Genomic DNA, 18,561 nt, shown 5'->3' on the forward strand with positions numbered 1-18,561 from the left:
TTAATATTTGACAATTTGGTGTTAAAAGGTCATTAAAATTATAACTTCAATCATCTGGGGATCCCCCAAAATCATGTGTGAAGCAGGGGGGGCAGTCATTGGGCCCAAAAAAGCCCATAGCCCCATAGAAGTCCATGTATTTGGGCCCAACTTCACTTACCTTAATAAACATGGTCATGAATACTTTCTGCTTCCAGTCACTATAGTTTAAAGTCTCATTTCTAATGTCATAATATTCTTTTCGGAAAATTATGGTCCCATTTATAAAAAAAATGACCATAAAGTCGCGTATGTTCTGAGGGGCGTGGCTACCGTTACAGTCTATGAACGGGATCCCCCACCCACTCGAGTCAAAATAAAAACCAACGGAGAAGAAGAGGGGAAGTCCCGCCTCGTTGTCTGGGCCAGCCAATGGGCCAGCTGGGCCAAAACGGATCTAGAAAGATGGCGACTTCCATTGCAAGGACTGACAGGCTTCATTTTACGTTCATGTTAGACCCGGAGAACGCTTTGTCCATAATTTTTACAGTCTATGGTGTGGACCCTCCAGCTGGGGAACCAACGCCCTGCTCTACAGATCAGTGGGTGGGTCACCTTCTCGGCCTCGGTCAGCGTGTTGGGCATGTCCTCCGAGGCGATGGCGGTCTGCGTGCGGGACAACCACGACTGGAAGTCGTCCAGCTCTCGCAGGAACTGCTGCAGCTTGCTGGCTTCGCCCAGGGACGCCTCGCGGTTCTTCATGGTGTCCTGGATGGAGGTGGAGGTACAGTTACAGTACCACACTTTATCATATCACATTGTCACATTTCAAGTAGCCTGGAACTCACCGGCAGCTCCCGGCAGGATCCGGCCGGGAGAAACTATGCGCAGATGCGCGACATGAGACTAATACTAGAGCGACAGAGAGAGAGAGAGAGGAGTGTGTGTGTGTGTGTGTGTGTACATGTGTGCGTGTGTGTGTCAATTTAACAAAGGTGCAGACGATCAGAGAGTGAGCGATGTTTGCGCTACTCTATGCCGAATTGAAGTGGACTCAGACCCAGACTTTTTTTCTCTCCCTGGAAATAAAAACGTCTGGGTTTCCGAGGCTACATTTCAAGCTTGTAGATCTCCTACTTTTTTATTTTATTTTGTGTGACATTGTAGTGTGATCAAGTAGGGCGTTAATTTACCAAAAGAACAAAACACTTGAAAATATGGAGATAAGAGAGGTTTAGGTCTTTATTTTCGTACGTGCCTGAACCCTTATGCCTTTTGAAATACTTCAAATGGCCAATCTACATGTTGCGAGCTAGTAGAACCCTTGAACTAACTCTTGAACTAAATGTTTTTCAAAAGGGTAAAAAAGAAAAGAAAAAGGCAAAGAAGTTTAGGGACGTACGTAAAATAGGGACCTTACAGATATGATAAATGCTTTTTATGTGATGATAAATGCTTTTTATGTGATGTATTCCCATGCTTTTTTGTTCTTGCTTAATGTAAGTCGCTCTCTGGATTAAGAGAATCTGCTAAATGCCTAAATTGTAATTGTACGGAGCCTGTCGAACCTTCATTTCGTCCCAGACGCCGGTGATCTCTCCCAGCCGCCCCTTGATGCCGTCGGCCTGCTCTGGGTGTTGCTCCGCCAGGCGCTCCGCCTCCTTGCCCAGGTCTCCCAGCTTGTCCTCGATGGCGGCCAGGTCTCTCTCCATGCCCGTCAGCTTCCTCTGCAGCGCCATCACGCCCGCCAGGTCGTTGCCCAGCTCCTGGGTCGACTCGATCACCTGGAGCGGAAAGAACACACGCACGTGAGCACACACACACGCGAGCAGACACAATTTACAATTCTTCCCATACTAGAGCATGTCTGAAATAAGTGTCAGAGCTGAAATCGACATGTAAATATGAAATAAATGCTTAAACATGTAGTTAGGTTGTAATGTTAGAGACCACAGAAGCGAACATTTCAAGCCTGTTTTCTCAACTCACTGTTTCAAGACATTACTCTATAAGCCATATCTCCAAAACCGGTGGGTCAAACCGAACAACCAATATGTCAATTTGAAGCTATGATTCCCTGCTTTCATATGACATGAATACAAATTCAATGGCAGACCCTCAGTGAAATGTGGCCACAATTACCTTGGTCTTCTCCTTGATCCAGGACTTGGTCTCGTTACATTCCAGGTAGTAGTTCTGAACTCCCAGAGCCGAGTTCAGACTGTCCTTCTTCAGGTCAACCAGGTCTCTGAACTGACTCCACCTGACAGACAGACAGACAGACAGACAGACAGACAGACAGACAGTTTTCATTGCTATGGCATACTATGACTATATACATTACATCTGAGAAACATCTCTAAATAATATGCAGAAAGGCCCTTTTCGCCAACCCCACCTCGGGCACTGATGACACGGAGGAGAGAACACGCCCCCAGCACCCACAGCGGGAATCGAACCCAGGACCTTCTAGCTGTGAGGTGACAGCACTACCCACTGTGCCGCCGTGCCCCCTCTGCCTTCTTCACTACTAAAATGATTAGTTCAGATTGTTGTTGTTGTTGTTATTAGTTCAGATTGTACCTGGTGTTCAGTTTGTCCTGCTGGGCTTTGATCTTCTCCTCGCTGGGATGTCCATTGTGGATCAGTTGCCTAGCAACCTGGTTAACCACGGCTACGCGAGAGGCCTGGCTGTTCATCTCTGGCTCCAAGCTCTCAAACCTGTGTGTGTGTGTGTGTGTGTGTTAAGAGAGGTGTACAGAGAGGATGAAGAGGGAGACAATTAAAACATTAACTACACAAGAACACATTCAAAGTTATGAGAAACGTGCGTGGGCTCCCCCAGAGTTAGCGTTGAAGTGTCCTTGAGCAAGACTCTGAACCCCTAATTGCTCCTGATGTGCTGGTTGGTGCCTCGCATGGTTTCCTCCACCAACAGTGTATGAATGTGTGTGAATGGATGAATGTAATGCACAATCTATGTAAAGGTGTGTGAATGGATGAATGTAATGCACAATCTATGTAAAGGTGTGTGAATGTGTGTATGTAATGCACAATCTATGTAAAGGTGTGTGAATGTGTGTATGTAATGCACAGTCTATGTAAAGGTGTGTGAATGTGTGTATGTAATGCACAATCTATGTAAAGGTGTGTGAATGTGTGTATGTAATGCACAATCTATGTAAAGGTGTGTGAATGTGTGTATGTAATGCACAGTCTATGTAAAGGTGTGTGAATGTGTGTATGTAATGCACAATCTATGTAAAGGTGTGTGAATGTGTGTATGTAATGCACAGTCTATGTAAAGGTGTGTGAATGTGTGTATGTAATGCACAATCTATGTAAAGGTGTGTGAATGTGTGTATGTAATGCACAGTCTATGTAAAGGTGTGTGAATGTGTGTATGTAATGCACAATCTATGTAAAGGTGTGTGAATGTGTGTATGTAATGCACAGTCTATGTAAAGGTGTGTGAATGTGTGTATGTAATGCACAGTCTATGTAAAGGTGTGTGTGAATGGGTGAATGTAATGCACAGTCTATGTAAAGGTGTGTGAATGTGTGTATGTAATGCACAGTCTATGTAAAGGTGTGTGTGAATGGGTGAATGTAATGCACAGTCTATGTAAAGGTGTGTGAATGTGTGTATGTAATGCACAGTCTATGTAAAGGTGTGTGAATGTGTGTATGTAATGCACAGTCTATGTAAAGGTGTGTGAATGTGTGTATGTAATGCACAGTCTATGTAAAGGTGTGTGAATGTGTGTATGTAATGCACAGTCTATGTAAAGGTGTGTGAATGTGTGTATGTAATGCACAATCTATGTAAAGGTGTGTGAATGTGTGTATGTAATGCACAATCTATGTAAAGGTGTGTGAATGTGTGTATGTAATGCACAGTCTATGTAAAGGTGTGTGAATGTGTGTATGTAATGCACAATCTATGTAAAGGTGTGTGAATGTGTGTATGTAATGCACAGTCTATGTAAAGGTGTGTGAATGTGTGTATGTAATGCACAATCTATGTAAAGGTGTGTGAATGTGTGTATGTAATGCACAGTCTATGTAAAGGTGTGTGAATGTGTGTATGTAATGCACAGTCTATGTAAAGGTGTGTGTGAATGGGTGAATGTAATGCACAGTCTATGTAAAGGTGTGTGAATGTGTGTATGTAATGCACAGTCTATGTAAAGGTGTGTGTGAATGGGTGAATGTAATGCACAGTCTATGTAAAGGTGTGTGAATGTGTGTATGTAATGCACAGTCTATGTAAAGGTGTGTGAATGTGTGTATGTAATGCACAGTCTATGTAAAGGTGTGTGAATGTGTGTATGTAATGCACAGTCTATGTAAAGGTGTGTGAATGTGTGTATGTAATGCACAGTCTATGTAAAGGTGTGTGAATGTGTGTATGTAATGCACAGTCTATGTAAAGGTGTGTGAATGTGTGTATGTAATGCACAGTCTATGTAAAGGTGTGTGAATGTGTGTATGTAATGCACAGTCTATGTAAAGGTGTGTGAATGTGTGTATGTAATGCACAGTCTATGTAAAGGTGTGTGAATGTGTGTATGTAATGCACAGTCTATGTAAAGGTGTGTGAATGTGTGTATGTAATGCACAGTCTATGTAAAGGTGTGTGAATGTGTGTATGTAATGCACAGTCTATGTAAAGGTGTGTGAATGTGTGTATGTAATGCACAGTCTATGTAAAGGTGTGTGAATGTGTGTATGTAATGCACAGTCTATGTAAAGGTGTGTGAATGTGTGTATGTAATGCACAGTCTATGTAAAGGTGTGTGAATGTGTGTATGTAATGCACAGTCTATGTAAAGGTGTGTGAATGTGTGTATGTAATGCACAGTCTATGTAAAGGTGTGTGTGAATGGGTGAATGTAATGCACAGTCTATGTAAAGGTGTGTGAATGTGTGTGAGTGTGAATGGGTGTCCAAATCGACCTCTCACCTGTGCTGTATGACCTCCAGGTCCTCCAGCCTCTCGGGGATGTGCATGGCGTTGAGCCACTGCTCCTTCTCGTCGATCCAGACGCCGCAGTCGTCCGCCTCCGACAGCATCCTGTAGAGAGCCAGCGCGTCCTGCAGGGCCTGCTTCCGGAGCCGCGTGAGTTCACACACCTCCCTGTAGCGCTCCTCGATGCCCGCGAGACGCCCCCCAACCTGAAACACATCCTCATCATCATCATCATCAGTTCACACACCTCCCTGTAGCGCTCCTCGATGCCCGCGAGACGCCCCCCAACCTGAAACACATCCTCATCATCATCATCATCAGTTCACACACCTCCCTGTAGCGCTCCTCGATGCCCGCGAGACGCCCCCCAACCTGAAACACATCCACATCATCATTATCATCAGTTCACACACCTCCCTGTAGCGCTCCTCGATGCCCGCGAGACGCCCCCCAACCTGAAACACATCCTCATCATCATCATCATCAGTTCACACACCTCCCTGTAGCGCTCCTCGATGCCCGCGAGACGCCCCCCAACCTGAAACACATCATTAACATCAGTTCACACACCTCCCTGTAGCGCTCCTCGATGCCCGCGAGACGCCCCCCAACCTGAAACACATCATTAACATCAGTTCACACACCTCCCTGTAGCGCTCCTCGATGCCCGCGAGACGCCCCCCAACCTGAAACACATCCTCATCATCATCATCCTCATCTCACAAACTCGACAACGACCGAGAGACGCCCACCAAAACGTTTGGTCTCGTTTCCTAGACCCGGCCTCGCTTGTTCGTCTCACAGAATCACGCTAACCTGGACGTTGTGCGCCTCATCAGGGCAGGTTGTTGGACTGCTAGTGTAACAGTATTAGTGGACATTAGCTAGTGGTGTCAATTCAGCAATGCATCGCGATTCGGTATAGTTCGAATATAATTCTAAATGAAAAATGTTGTTCAATATATCTGACTGTCTTGACTTACCATGTTGTGCAGAAATATAGAAAAGAGTGATGCATCACAATGCATCGTAGAATCGTAGAAAGATTATGTGTTAGGCGGCCCACCGCGGTCCCGTCGCTAGTCGCGTTAGAAGTAATCATACCGTTGTTGTCGATCGCCTCTAGAGTGTTTTGGCTACATCCGGGATAACATCCAGTCCATCAGTAAATGTGCTCCGCTGCTATAAATCGCTGGGCGCTATGATTTAATGGATTAAATAACCCTGGGCGTTCGGGGTGTTAACCGCATTAGTGGTTGTTTACCTCCTCAGAAGCCTGCAGGCCTTCGGGCAGGGTGTTGGCCTGCTCGTATTAACAGTATTAACAGTAACAGACAGTAACAGTGGATGTTTACTGTACCTCCTCAGAAGCCTTCACGGCGTCGGGCAGCGTCTTGGCCTGCTCGTGCAGGGCGGTGATGACGGGCCGGTAGGAGTTGATCTCCTCCGCCACGTCCTTGTGCTTCTTCATCAGCGTCTGCGTGGAGAACTCGTCGTGGCCCACGTCGGCGCTGGACACGATGCGCAGCACGTCCAGCATCCACGTGTCCATGTCGTCAGCGTCCGCCTATAAGGGACACACGCAGCGGTCAGCAACATGTCACACACATCTTACATTTTATTTTTTGGGGCGGCGGTGGCTCAAGGCCTATTCATAGTCTGGATTTTCGGTGGTGAGCTGACCACCGCTGACCACCGCGAAATAACGTTGAGCGGTGGTGAGTAAAAACAGAGAGAAGGAGCTGGAGCGGTGGTGGCGGTGGTTTGCTCTTCACCGCGGCTCAGTGACGTCATGTAGTTCGGTGGTCACCTCAGTGACGTCATGTTGTAGTTCGGTGGTCACCTCAGTGACGTCATGTTGTAGTTCGGTGGTCACCTCAGTGACGTCATGTTGTAGTTCGGTGGTCACCTCAGTGACGTCATGTTGTAGTTCAGTGGTCACCTCAGTGACGTCATGTTGTAGTTCGGTGGTCACCTCAGTGACGTCATGTTGTAGTTCGGTTGTCACCTCACCACCGGAAAATCCAGACTATATGTATGAGCCTTTAGGGGTAGAGTGACCGGATGGGAACCCCCAGTTCGAACCCTGTGGTCTCCTCCCCCAGAGTTAAGTGTCGAAGTGTCCTTGAGCAAGACTCAGAACCCCTAATTGCTCCCGATGTGCTGGTTGGTGCCTTGCATGGTTTCCTCCAACATTGGTGTATGAATGGGTGAATGTAATGTACAATCTCTGTAAAGGCACTATATAAATGCACCATTTACCATTTATTTTTACACACCATTATAATGTTATTTTGATCATAAGACCCAACTACTGAATGTCAAGTCTTCGGGTTTGTATGACACTTATTTAGACACTATGGCACAGTAGGAGTCCAACTAGTACTAGTGGTTCCCAAAATGTTTCAAAGGTCGAGTTGCAAATTAGTTCTGTTCTTGCTCATGGGGAGCGGAGATACCCGTACATCGTAAATGTTAAGGTTGTGTTAACGTGTGCTCACCTGGAACTGGTGCTGGTTGCAGGCTTCCTCCAGGCGGGCTTTTCTAACGGCGGACAGACGCTCCAGAGCCGACCACTGGTCCTGAACCACAGGAGAGAAGACATGGTTAATACCAAGAGCAGAACAACTGTACCCACACTGCCCACTGTGAAGCATACTACTGAACAACTGTACCCACACTGCCCACTGTGAAGCATACTACTGAACAACTGTACCCACACTGCCCACTGTGAAGCACACTACTGAACAACTGTACCCACACTGCCCACTGTGAAGCACACTACTGAACAACTGTACCCACACTGCCCACTGTGAAGCACACTACTGAACAACTGTACCCACACTAGTGCCCACTATGAAGCATACTACTGAACAACTGTACCCACACTGCCCACTGTGAAGCATACTACTGAACAACTGTACCCACACTGCCCACTATGAAGCATACTACAGAACAACTGTACCCACACTGCCCACTGTGAAGCATACTACAGAAAAACTGTACCCACACTGCCCACTGTGAAGCACACTACTGAACAACTGTACCCACACTGCCCACTGTGAAGCACACTACAGAACAACTGTACCCACACTGCCCACTGTGAAGCACACTACAGAACAACTGTACCCACACTGCCCACTGTGAAGCATACACTACTGAACAACTGTACCCACACTGCCCACTGTGAAGCACACTACTGAACAACTGTACCCACACTGCCCACTGTGAAGCATACTACAGAACAACTGTACCCACACTGCCCACTGTGAAGCACACTACAGAACAACTGTACCCACACTGCCCACTGTGAAGCACACTACTGAACAACTGTACCCACACTGCCCACTATGAAGCACACTACTGAACAACTGTACCCACACTGCCCACTATGAAGCACACTACTGAACAACTGTACCCACACTGCCCACTGTGAAGCACACTACTGTAAAACTGTACCCACACTGCCCACTGTGAAGCACACTACTGAACAACTGTACCCACACTGCCCACTGTGAAGCATACACTACTATACAACTGTACCCACACTGCCCACTGTGAAGCACACTACTGAACAACTGTACCCACACTGCCCACTATGAAGCATACTACTGAACAACTGTACCCACACTGCCCACTGTGAAGCATACTACTGAACAACTGTACCCACACTGCCCACTGTGAAGCATACTACTGAACAACTGTACCCACACTGCCCACTGTGAAGCATACTACTGAACAACTGTACCCACACTGCCCACTGTGAAGCATACTGAACAACTGTACCCACACTGCCCACTGTGAAGCATACTGAACAACTGTACCCACACTGCCCACTGTGAAGCACACTACTGAACAACTGTACCCACACTGCCCACTGTGAAGCACACTACTGAACAACTGTACCCACACTGCCCACTGTGAAGCATACTACTGAACAACTGTACCCACACTGCCCACTGTGAAGCATACTACTGAACAACTGTACCCACACTGCCCACTGTGAAGCATACTACTGAACAACTGTACCCACACTGCCCACTATGAAGCACACTACTATACAACTGTACCCACACTGCCCACTATGAAGCACACTACTGAACAACTGTACCCACACTGCCCACTGTGAAGCATACACTACTATACAACTGTACCCACACTGTAACCATAATAATAGTCTACACTTTTTTTTTAAAGCACTGGGGATGTATTATATATTTATTTGTATAATTTATTTTAGTAAAGATTTTCTTTAATCCATTAAACCTTTACAATGAGGTGGACAAAAGTGGTGGCGCTTGGGTGCCACGTGAAGAGAAGCAATTTTAGTATGACGCACATCCAGTTTGTCGCCATCTTTTTTTTATGATTAAAAATTGTACTTTTTCAGTTTAGTCACACAAACAATTAAGACAACAAATGAAACAAAACTAGACAAGAAAAGAATAAATACATTACACAACTAAATCTTTACAGCGAGCTAGCGAGCTAAGGCGACGTCCATCCTTGCTCCAGAAAACGCCAATATTCCGAACACGATCACCGCAAAAATCAGAAAATGACCTCCGAACATCGCCGATCCGATCGACACCACGGACAGCGCCGTATTTTCAGAGAAAAAAGCGTGGAAAGGCCGTGGCGAATACAGAAGCTAATGGAGTTGGTCTCGTAGACGCAGTGCAGGCGAGGCCCCTAGCAACCGTGCCTAGCAACCGGAGCGATTCAAAAACGGAAAATAGCGAGGCGTTCTTAAATCGATTTTAGAACGCCTTAGGACGAGTATACCCGTCTAAAGCATCAAATGTGTTTTAACAACATTATGTCCAACACTCCCTACCTGGATGTCCTGGTTGCGTTCTTTGATCTTGTCCGCTCCGAAGTGATTGGCCGCGACTAGCTCCTCCCCCTGCTTGATGGTCTGCTGGAGGTGGGCGGAGCGCCCGGTCATCTCGTCCTCCAGGGCTTTGTGCTGACTCAGCAGGCGCCGCGCGCCCGTCAAATCCTTCCCACAATCCTCCAGGCTCAGGATCTGTTCCTTCTCCCGGATCCAGCCCTCCTACGGCACAGGAAATGACATCATAGCGGTGAGTGGTGGTGTAAAGTACTCACATGCTCTACTTGAGCAAAGAGACTCTAGAACAAGAGGCGAAACTCCTGAAATGTTTGGAATCACCACTAGATGGCGCAGCGGTAGCGCTGACATCACACCAGTATGGTGGCAATGTATTGTCTATGAAATACCTCAAACATGCACGAAAACATGCAAAAAATGTGTCCGAGATTCTGACACATTTGAGAAACCTTTTAATAACCTTGTGGAATATTAGTTCAACAAGGTTAGTTAAAATTAGTACTTTTACTTTGATACTTTTTTTAAGTCGACAAGTCGATAATTTAGTTGACTAAATCCTCATGATATTCAGATAACTAAAACTAAATAATGACTAAATATGACTTTCAGACTTAAATGATGCCTAAAGCTAAATGAACATGTGCCGTTTAAAGACGTCCAGAGAGCCTCTCTGACCTCCTCCGCCATCTCCCAGAAGAACTTCCACAGTCGTCGAGACTCCTCCAGCCGCGCGCGGCGCTCCGCCGCCAGCTGGCTCAGCTCCTGGTAGCAGAACTCCATGTGGGCCACGCGGTCTCGGATCACCTGGGGGTCACACGGCTTGTAGCCTGGAGGGGGAAGAGGAGAGGTTAGATAACCTGGGGGTCACAGGGCTTGAGAGGAAGAGGTTAGGGTTGAAGAGGTTAGGGTTGTCTCGATCAGAACACGTGATCAGAAATCGGGGGCCGATGACATTGTTTTCAAATGATCGGAGTCGGATCGGGAGCAAAAACACATCCCTAGTATCAACATTATATCCATATCATGATATTAGACTGGATATCGTCTGTGATCTTTGGATATCATACTATTGTGATATGGTATAAGTGTTCGGATCGGGAGAAATCGGTATCGACAGATACTAAAAAAAACTAAGAAAAAATTTGATCGGAACATCTCTAGAAGAGTTACATAACTGGGCTGTAAAACTGGCAGGTGAATGCATGGCAACAAAGGTGATAAAAAAAAGTAAATTAAAGATTTTTGTGCAGAATGTCCTCTTCTGTGGACAGAAGTGCTCTCAGGTCTCCTGCCTCTCTTGGTTCTCATTCAATGTCACTTTTTTTTTTTTTTTTTTTTTTTTTACTTAAATTTTTTATCCCACGATTTTGTAACCCAGTTTTTCTTTTCACCCTGTGCCAATTATCTAATGTAATCCTGGGCGCTACACTTCCTCTGCCAACCTGGGGGGGCAGCGGACTGACCTCATGCCTCCTTCTATGCATGAGGAGTCCAAGCTGCTTCTTTTCACCTGACAGATGGGAATTTCCCCGGCCGGACGTAGCGCGTGGAAGGGACACGTTATTCCGACCAGTTCCTTCCCCCTCCATCAGGCGCCCCGGCTGGCCAGGGGGAGGCAGTTTAGAGACCAGGATTACTGCATGTTTTTGTGAGGGTATCTACCCTAGGGGACACGGGGAGAACATGCAAACTCCACACAGAAAGGCCCTTTCGCCAACCCCCGCCTCGGGTATGGGCACTGATGACGCGGAGGAGGGAACACGCCGCCAGTGCCCACAGCGTCCCCAGCGGGAATCGAACCCAGGACCTTCTAGCTGTGAGGTGACATTCAATGTCACTTTGACTACAATGATTCCACCTTCTGGTTTCTCCAACATCTCAGTGTGCAAAGTGCACTATCCATTTCAGCCGCAAGGTGGCAGTGTTGTCTGTCAATGGTTATCATTAGCACATTCTATAATACTGTACTGTAATGAAGACACTGCATGCATATTAAACTCTGCAGTGTGATTCAGCACTAGTGTTTAAGGTTGATAGTGAAAATTAGGCTTAAGTACAAAAGGACTAGTGAACTCTTATCTCTGTATAATTGAAAGTGTCTTAACTGGCTGCATCACAGTGTGGTATACGGTAAAACGACCGCTCAGGACTGCAACAGGTTGCAGAGGACCATTAAAACAGCAGCTAAAATCATCGGCACTACAGAATTACCTCTTAGTCTCCATAACATCTACACCACTCGCTGTATGAAAAAAGCCCACAACATCATGGAAGACACCAGCCACCCCGCAAATACCCTGTTCAAACCACTACCTTCCAAAAGACGCTACCAGAGCATCAAATCTCGTACCACCCGTCCCAGGAATGTCAGGCTGTTGCACTGTTTTGTCACTTCACTGTTTTTTTGTCTTTTCCTTACACTATAGATGTTTGTTTATGTCCTGTGTATGTAAGACTGAGAGTGCTCTGAGCAAAATAGTTTTCATTGTATTTATACTCTGTATCTATACACATGACAAATAAACCTGAACCTGAACCTGAGTGTGAACATCCGTGCATGCGTGCGTGCGTGCGTGCTTGCGTGCGTCCCTCCCTTACCCTCCTTGTCGTCGGCGAACCTCTGTGCGTTGTTGTTGACCTGCTTGACGCGGTCGGCCTGGATGGCGATGTCGGACTCCACCAGCGTGTGTTTCTGCAGCAGGTCCTCCACGCCCAGCAGATGTTTACCATAGTCCTGAGACAGCAGCAACATCTGGACACACACACATAACGGGGTTGAGAGCGGTGCCATTGAGAGCAGTGCCATCGCTAGAATCATGATACAAACAGCTTTGATGGTGAATTTAAAACCAAATCCAGCCCAATAACAGCTTTTTTGTACATTGAATGTGAAACAGAGTGATCATCTGAATCAACACATCTGGACACACACACACACACACACACACAGTCACACACCTGGAGGACCAAATAAACCGACCCCTGAAACAGCAACAACTAGAACAGAGGTTTTCACCTCCATTTCATCCCTCCCTCCATCCTTCCCCACCTTCCCTCCAGCCTACCTTCATCTCATCCCTCCATCTCCATCTCCACTCTACCTCCCTCCCTCCATCCTTCCCCCCCTCCCTCCACTCTCCCTCCATCTCATCCCTCATTCCCTCCATCCTTCCCGCCTTTCCTCCACTCTCCCTCCATCTCATCCCTCATTCCCTCCATCCTTCCCTCCACTCTCCCTCCATCTCATCCCTCATTCCCTCCATCCTTCCCCCCTTCCCTCCACTCTCCCTCCATCTCATCCCTCATTCCCTCCATCCTTCCCGCCTTTCCTCCAGCCTACCTTCATCTCGTCCATCCAGTCCATGATGTAGAGCATCTCCTGGAACACCCTCTGCAGGCCCAGGTTGAGCTCCAGCCGGAGGCGGCGGGCCTTCAGCAGCTCCAGGAGGTACTCCCACAGGCGGATCACGTTGTCCTTACGGGCCGCCACGCGCTTCAGGTCGTGGAACGACTCCGCCTCCAGGAGGCGGGCCACAGACACCACCGCCTGGGAAGAAAGAATGACACTTAACAACCATATCATTGACAGTATTACCATTAGCTTTAGAAACGGGTAGATTCATTGGTACTCCTGAGGAGGACAGTCCGTCTAGTGTGTGATTTAAAAGAAATTGAAAATGAAATTCATCTTTTGTTTTACTGCCCATTATATGAAGAATTAAGACATGTATTATTTTGTAAAATGACAACCATCTGTGCTGACTTTTTCTGGTTGGAGGACTATGAAAAACTGGAATTTTGTTTTAGGAAAGGTACTTTTGCTTTGGCAGACTTTTTATGCAGGGCGTGGGAAAAAAGGCAGAATGTTTTGTTTGTGTAAAAAAAAAAGAAAAAAAAGAAAAAAAAGGGGAATATCAACAAAACATATCTGTTTATTGTACACAATGCAATATTGAATGTAATGATATGGTGTGTCCTGTAAGCCCATGTGGGCTGGGCGCCTTTGGTGCATGACACAAAAATAAAGAAATCTATCTATCTGTATTCCTTCCAAGATCATCGGACTTCCCACACCAACACTTTCTGATATGAACAATAATGCCATCACACGGCCAGTACTCTCAATATCACGTGACACTGATCATCCTCTGTATCGCTTCTTCAACCTCATGCCATCTGGACAAAGATACAGAACCTTGCCCTGGAAAAAGGTTCGTTTCAGTAGGAGTTTTGTGCCCTCAGTTAAACAAACTGCCCCGCTGATAGGATGGTTTCTGTACACAGTGGGGGAACTCATGTTTTTTTTGTATTGTCTTGGTGTTAATATGTTGTTTCTGTACTATGTGCTGCTTTTGTTGTTGGTGTTGAACAGACCTGTGAAGATGAATATCCTTCGGGACAATAAAGATTATTATTATGTATTATTATGTGTGTCTCGACCAACAGTTTATAGACTTCACGCCAACCGTCCCGTCCCCTCGGGCTATGGGATCTAAATGGTGAAGGCAACACACACACACACACACCTGCACTCGCTCCTCGTACGCAGCGATGTCCGTCTCGATGGCCTCGTGTTTCTTCGTGGCGGCATCGACCGCCTGGAGGTCGAAACCGAAGTTATCCTGCAGAGGAAGAGAGGAAATATATCACCGTTAGGGCATTTAGCAGACGAAATATCACTGTTGGGGCATTTAGCAGACGCTCCTAATCAGAGAGACATTTACAGTAAGCAACGTAAACACGAGGTAATATCTAGGATCCTCAGTCTAAACAGCATAACATCAAGTCATCCATAATCTGTACATTGAAACTATTACACACACACTAAGCCTGCAAGGTTGTCAAGGCTATAGAGTGGAGCGTTGTCCAGGGTGTTTTAGGGAAGGGAGATGAGTCTGGGACGTGTGGAGCGTTGTCCAGGGTGTTTTAGGGAAGGGAGAAGAGTCTAGGACGTGTGGAGCGTTGTCCAGGGTGTTTTAGGGAAGGGAGAAGAGTCTGGGACGTGTGGAGCGTTGTCCAGGGTGTTTTAGGGAAGGGAGAAGAGTCTAGGACGTGTGGAGCGTTGTCCAGGGTGTTTTAGGGAAGGGAGAAGAGTCTGGGACGTGTGGAGCGTTGTCCAGGGTGTTTTAGAGAAGGGAGAAGAGTCTGGGACGTGTGGAGCGTTGTCCAGGGTGTTTTAGGGAAGGGTGAAGAGTCTGGGACGTGTGGAGCGTTGTCCTGGGTGTTTTAGAGAAGGGAGAAAAGTTTGGGACGTGTGGAGCGTTGTCCAGGGTGTTTTAGGGAAGGGAGAAGAGTCTAGGACGTGTGGAGCGTTGTCCAAGGTGTTTTAGGGAAGGGAGAAGAGTCTGGGACGTGTGGAGCGTTGTCCAGGGTGTTTTAGGGAAGGGAGAAGAGTCTGGGACGTGTGGAGCGTTGTCCAGGGTGTTTTAGAGAAGGGAGAAGAGTCTGGGACGTGTGGAGCGTTGTCCAGGGTGTTTTAGAGAAGGGAGAAAAGTCTGGGACGTGTGGAGCGTTGTCCAGGGTGTTTTAGAGAAGGGAGAAGAGTCTGGGACGTGTGGAGCGTTGTCCAGGGTGTTGTAGAGAAGGGAGAAGAGTCTGGGACGTGCATGGAGCGTTGTCCAGGGTGTTTTAGAGAAGGGAGAAGAGTCTGGGACGTGTGGAGCGTTGTCCAGGGTGTTTTAGAGAAGGGAGAAGAGCCTGGGACGTGTGGAGCGTTGTCCAGGGTGTTTTAGAGAAGGGAGAAGAGTCTGGGACGTGTGGAGCGTTGTCCAGGGTGTTTTAGGGAAGGGAGAGGAGTCTGGGACATGTGGAGCGTTGTCCAGGGTGTTTTAGAGAAGGGAGAAGTGTCTAGGATGTGTGGAGCGTTGTCCAGGGTGTTTTAGGGAAGGGAGAAGAGTCTGGGACATGTGGAGCGTTGTCCAGGGTGTTTTAGAGAAGGGAGAAAAGTCTGGGACGTGTGGAGCGTTGTCCAGGGTGTTTTAGAGAAGGTTTCTGACAGCTTACCTGCATTAGCTGATCTGAGTGACACAGAGATATTCTACATATTTGAGTGACAGGAGGATGGGGGGCGGCGGGGGGGGAGGCGGGCACATAGGTTGGTGAGCCAATAGGGAGCCAGCTTTGGTATCCAGCGCTAGTTGGAATCTGCCCCTCTAAGGCCTTGTAAAGCTGGGGTTCTAGAATCAGCCTATAGTGCTGCGTTGACTCACTTTGCTGCGGAGACCCTGGAACCCCCCCATGACCCACAGGGGTGCCCCGGACCACACTTTGAGAAACGCTGTCCTAGAGAACTACAATGAGAAACACTGTACTAGAGAACTACAATGAGAAACACTGTACTAGAGAACTACAATGAGAAACACTGTACTCAATACTACAATGTTGGACTGGGGACGTTGTTCCATCTGTATCGAGTTGGCTCCATAATGTTCTACAACATACTGCTCCCACTAGAACGGCTCACACATGTTCTCCAAGGAGACATGGATGGATTCCTCTTGGTTTGGGGCCCAGTTGTGGAATACATGGGAGTAGAATACGCAAGAAATATTATCAAGAGGTTAGGCAAATTAAGGAACCATTCATGTTATAAAGAACAAAGGCTTTATGATTTCCAAGACTACATGGATAATTATATAAGTAGTAAGAAGAAGATGATGTATGTATGTATGTATGTATAATGTATGTAGGTATGTCGGTTAGTCTGTATGTATATGTGAGTCATGTATCAGTTTGTGCAAAAATGAAAAATAAAATGATTGAAAGAAAGAAAGAGAAACACTGTACTAGACAACTAATGTTAAAAAACAACGACAACAAATAGAACCTGCTACACGTGTGTGTGTGTGTGTGTGTGCGTGTGTGTGTGTGCGTGCGTGCGTGTACCTGTGACACCAGCCTCTGGTTCTCGCTCAGCCAGGTCTCCCTCATGGCCGCCTTGCGGTCGAAGCGGCGTGCCAGCTGCTCCAGTTTCTCCTGGCGAATCAGCTCCGTCCGCAACGCCAGCTCGCGCTCGTGCTCCGACTTCTCCAGACGCTCCCACGACTGACACACACACACACACACACACACACACACACACACACACACACACACACACACACACACACACACACACACACACACACACACACACACAGTAGGTCAGTCCAAAACTTTTCATTATTCTAAAAAAAAGGTTTGAAATAGTGAAAATAGCTGATCTACAAGCACACTATGCGACGCGTCGTGAGCATGTAAATCTGCTTAATTTCACTACGTTTGTCCGACACTCTTGTACGATGAAGAAGTAAGGCGTTCGTTCATTTGTGGAAAAAGAAAAACATAAAAAGTTGAGTGAGGTTATGTAGAGGACAACGTGTATGAGATAGACCGGCTGTCCTCGGCCAAACTGTCTCCCAAGAATAACGATGATAGGGCTTCACGAATATGCGCAGCCTTGAGTTGGAAATATTCAGTGATTCGCCTGGTCAGGCGTGTACACCTTCTGGTTGTTGTTATTATTATTAAAGGTTAATGGTCAGTACCTTGTTGATGTCAGAGATGAGTTTTCCTTCTCTGGGCGTGTACACCTTCTGGTTGTTGGCTCTCATCTTACTCTGGATGGTGAAGAGGAGAACCTCCAGGTTTCCCTTCTCTGTGAACCTGGACACACACACACACACACCCATTGTATTTGTGTTAATAACTTGGGAGGTTTCTCCACAGTGCGGTAGGTAGGTAGGTAGGTGTTACATGTATTTATGTTACTCACTTGGGAGGTTTTTCTACAGTACGGTGGTAGGTAAGTGTTATGTGTGATTGTGTTACTCACTTGGGAGGTTTCTCCAGTGCGGTAGGTAGATGGGTACAGGTAGGTAGGTGTTACATGTATTTATGTTACTCACTTGGGAGGTTTCTCCACGGTGCTGTAGGTAGGTAGGTGTTACATGTATTTATGTTACTCACTTGGGAGGTTTCTCCACGGTGCGGTAGGTGTTGAAGGCCTGTAGTTGCTGCTGAACTCCGACCAGAGAGTTGGCGAACTTGCGGTTGTTGAGGATGATGATGGTCTGTTCGATCCACTCCAGCAGGTCCGAGGCCAGAGACTCGTACTTCTCCACCATCTTCTCCGTCTCGATGGCGTTCTCCAGAACCTGCGGGACACCATGTCGCGGTTTAGACAACGAAGACGACAAAGCTTCAGGACGGCAGATCGGTCCCGTCAATAAATCATGTCTGTCCAACCCGGGGAAACTCCCCCCTCTGTCAGGTGAAGCAATTATGAATTATGAAGCTGAAACTCTCTCCTGTCAGGTAAAAAAGAAGCGGCTTGGACTCCTCATGTATAGAAGGAAGCATGAGGTCGGTCAGTCCGCTGCTCTCCCCAGGTTGGCAGAGGGAGAGTAGCGTCCAGGATTGCATTAGATAATTGACACTGGGGTTACAAATTTTAGACGAAATTTAGAAAACAAAGCTGAGGGAGGACTGAGCAGTCTTGAAGCAGAAATACGGAAGATATTTTTGTATGAATAAAACAAACATATCGTTGCTGTCGGGCAGAAACCTCTCTTAAAATATGTTCATATTCATATTCGTTGTTACGTCCCCACCAAAGAGGTACAGGTGTTATTTTGTGCAAAAGGGCATTATTGGCTATTTCCCCTATACCATAAGCCCTCAATGAATTGAATTGAATTGAATTGAATTGAATTGAATTGAATTGGGGTGTTGTGCTAATTTTCTTATTTCCATCGCTCAAAAAAAAATGTATAGGCTA

The 18,561-nt window shown here is 46.8% G+C and overlaps 1 protein-coding gene across 7 annotated transcripts in view; it reads right to left on the bottom strand.

Moving 5' to 3' along the window:
* The window catches only part of LOC308328412 (spectrin beta chain, non-erythrocytic 1-like), a 153,764-nt gene that overhangs the window by 38,256 nt on the left and 96,947 nt on the right, over window positions 1-18,561 (bottom strand). For all 7 annotated transcript variants that reach the window (XR_013965283.1, XR_013965284.1, XR_013965285.1 and 4 more), the window contains 15 exons: window positions 17,751-17,938; window positions 17,330-17,447; window positions 16,689-16,847; window positions 14,330-14,425; window positions 13,144-13,350; window positions 12,402-12,555; window positions 10,479-10,630; window positions 9,789-10,007; window positions 7,453-7,533; window positions 6,312-6,518; window positions 4,946-5,157; window positions 2,563-2,700; window positions 2,122-2,242; window positions 1,548-1,763; window positions 595-747 (listed from right to left, as the gene is read on the bottom strand). Coding sequence is in view for 3 of the 7 variants with exons in the window: in XM_080782218.1 (XP_080638344.1) it covers window positions 595-747; window positions 1,548-1,763; window positions 2,122-2,242; window positions 2,563-2,700; window positions 4,946-5,157; window positions 6,312-6,518; window positions 7,453-7,533; window positions 9,789-10,007; window positions 10,479-10,630; window positions 12,402-12,555; window positions 13,144-13,350; window positions 14,330-14,425; window positions 16,689-16,847; window positions 17,330-17,447; window positions 17,751-17,938 (2,421 nt within the window). In the remaining 4 variants the exon portion in view is untranslated. The remainder of the gene's footprint in view (window positions 1-594; window positions 748-1,547; window positions 1,764-2,121; window positions 2,243-2,562; window positions 2,701-4,945; window positions 5,158-6,311; window positions 6,519-7,452; window positions 7,534-9,788; window positions 10,008-10,478; window positions 10,631-12,401; window positions 12,556-13,143; window positions 13,351-14,329; window positions 14,426-16,688; window positions 16,848-17,329; window positions 17,448-17,750; window positions 17,939-18,561) is intronic.

This window comes from Protomyctophum bolini, assembly GCF_963924005.1.
Source record: "Protomyctophum bolini genome assembly, chromosome: 14".
In the NCBI taxonomy this organism is placed as follows: domain Eukaryota; kingdom Metazoa; phylum Chordata; class Actinopteri; order Myctophiformes; family Myctophidae; genus Protomyctophum; species Protomyctophum bolini.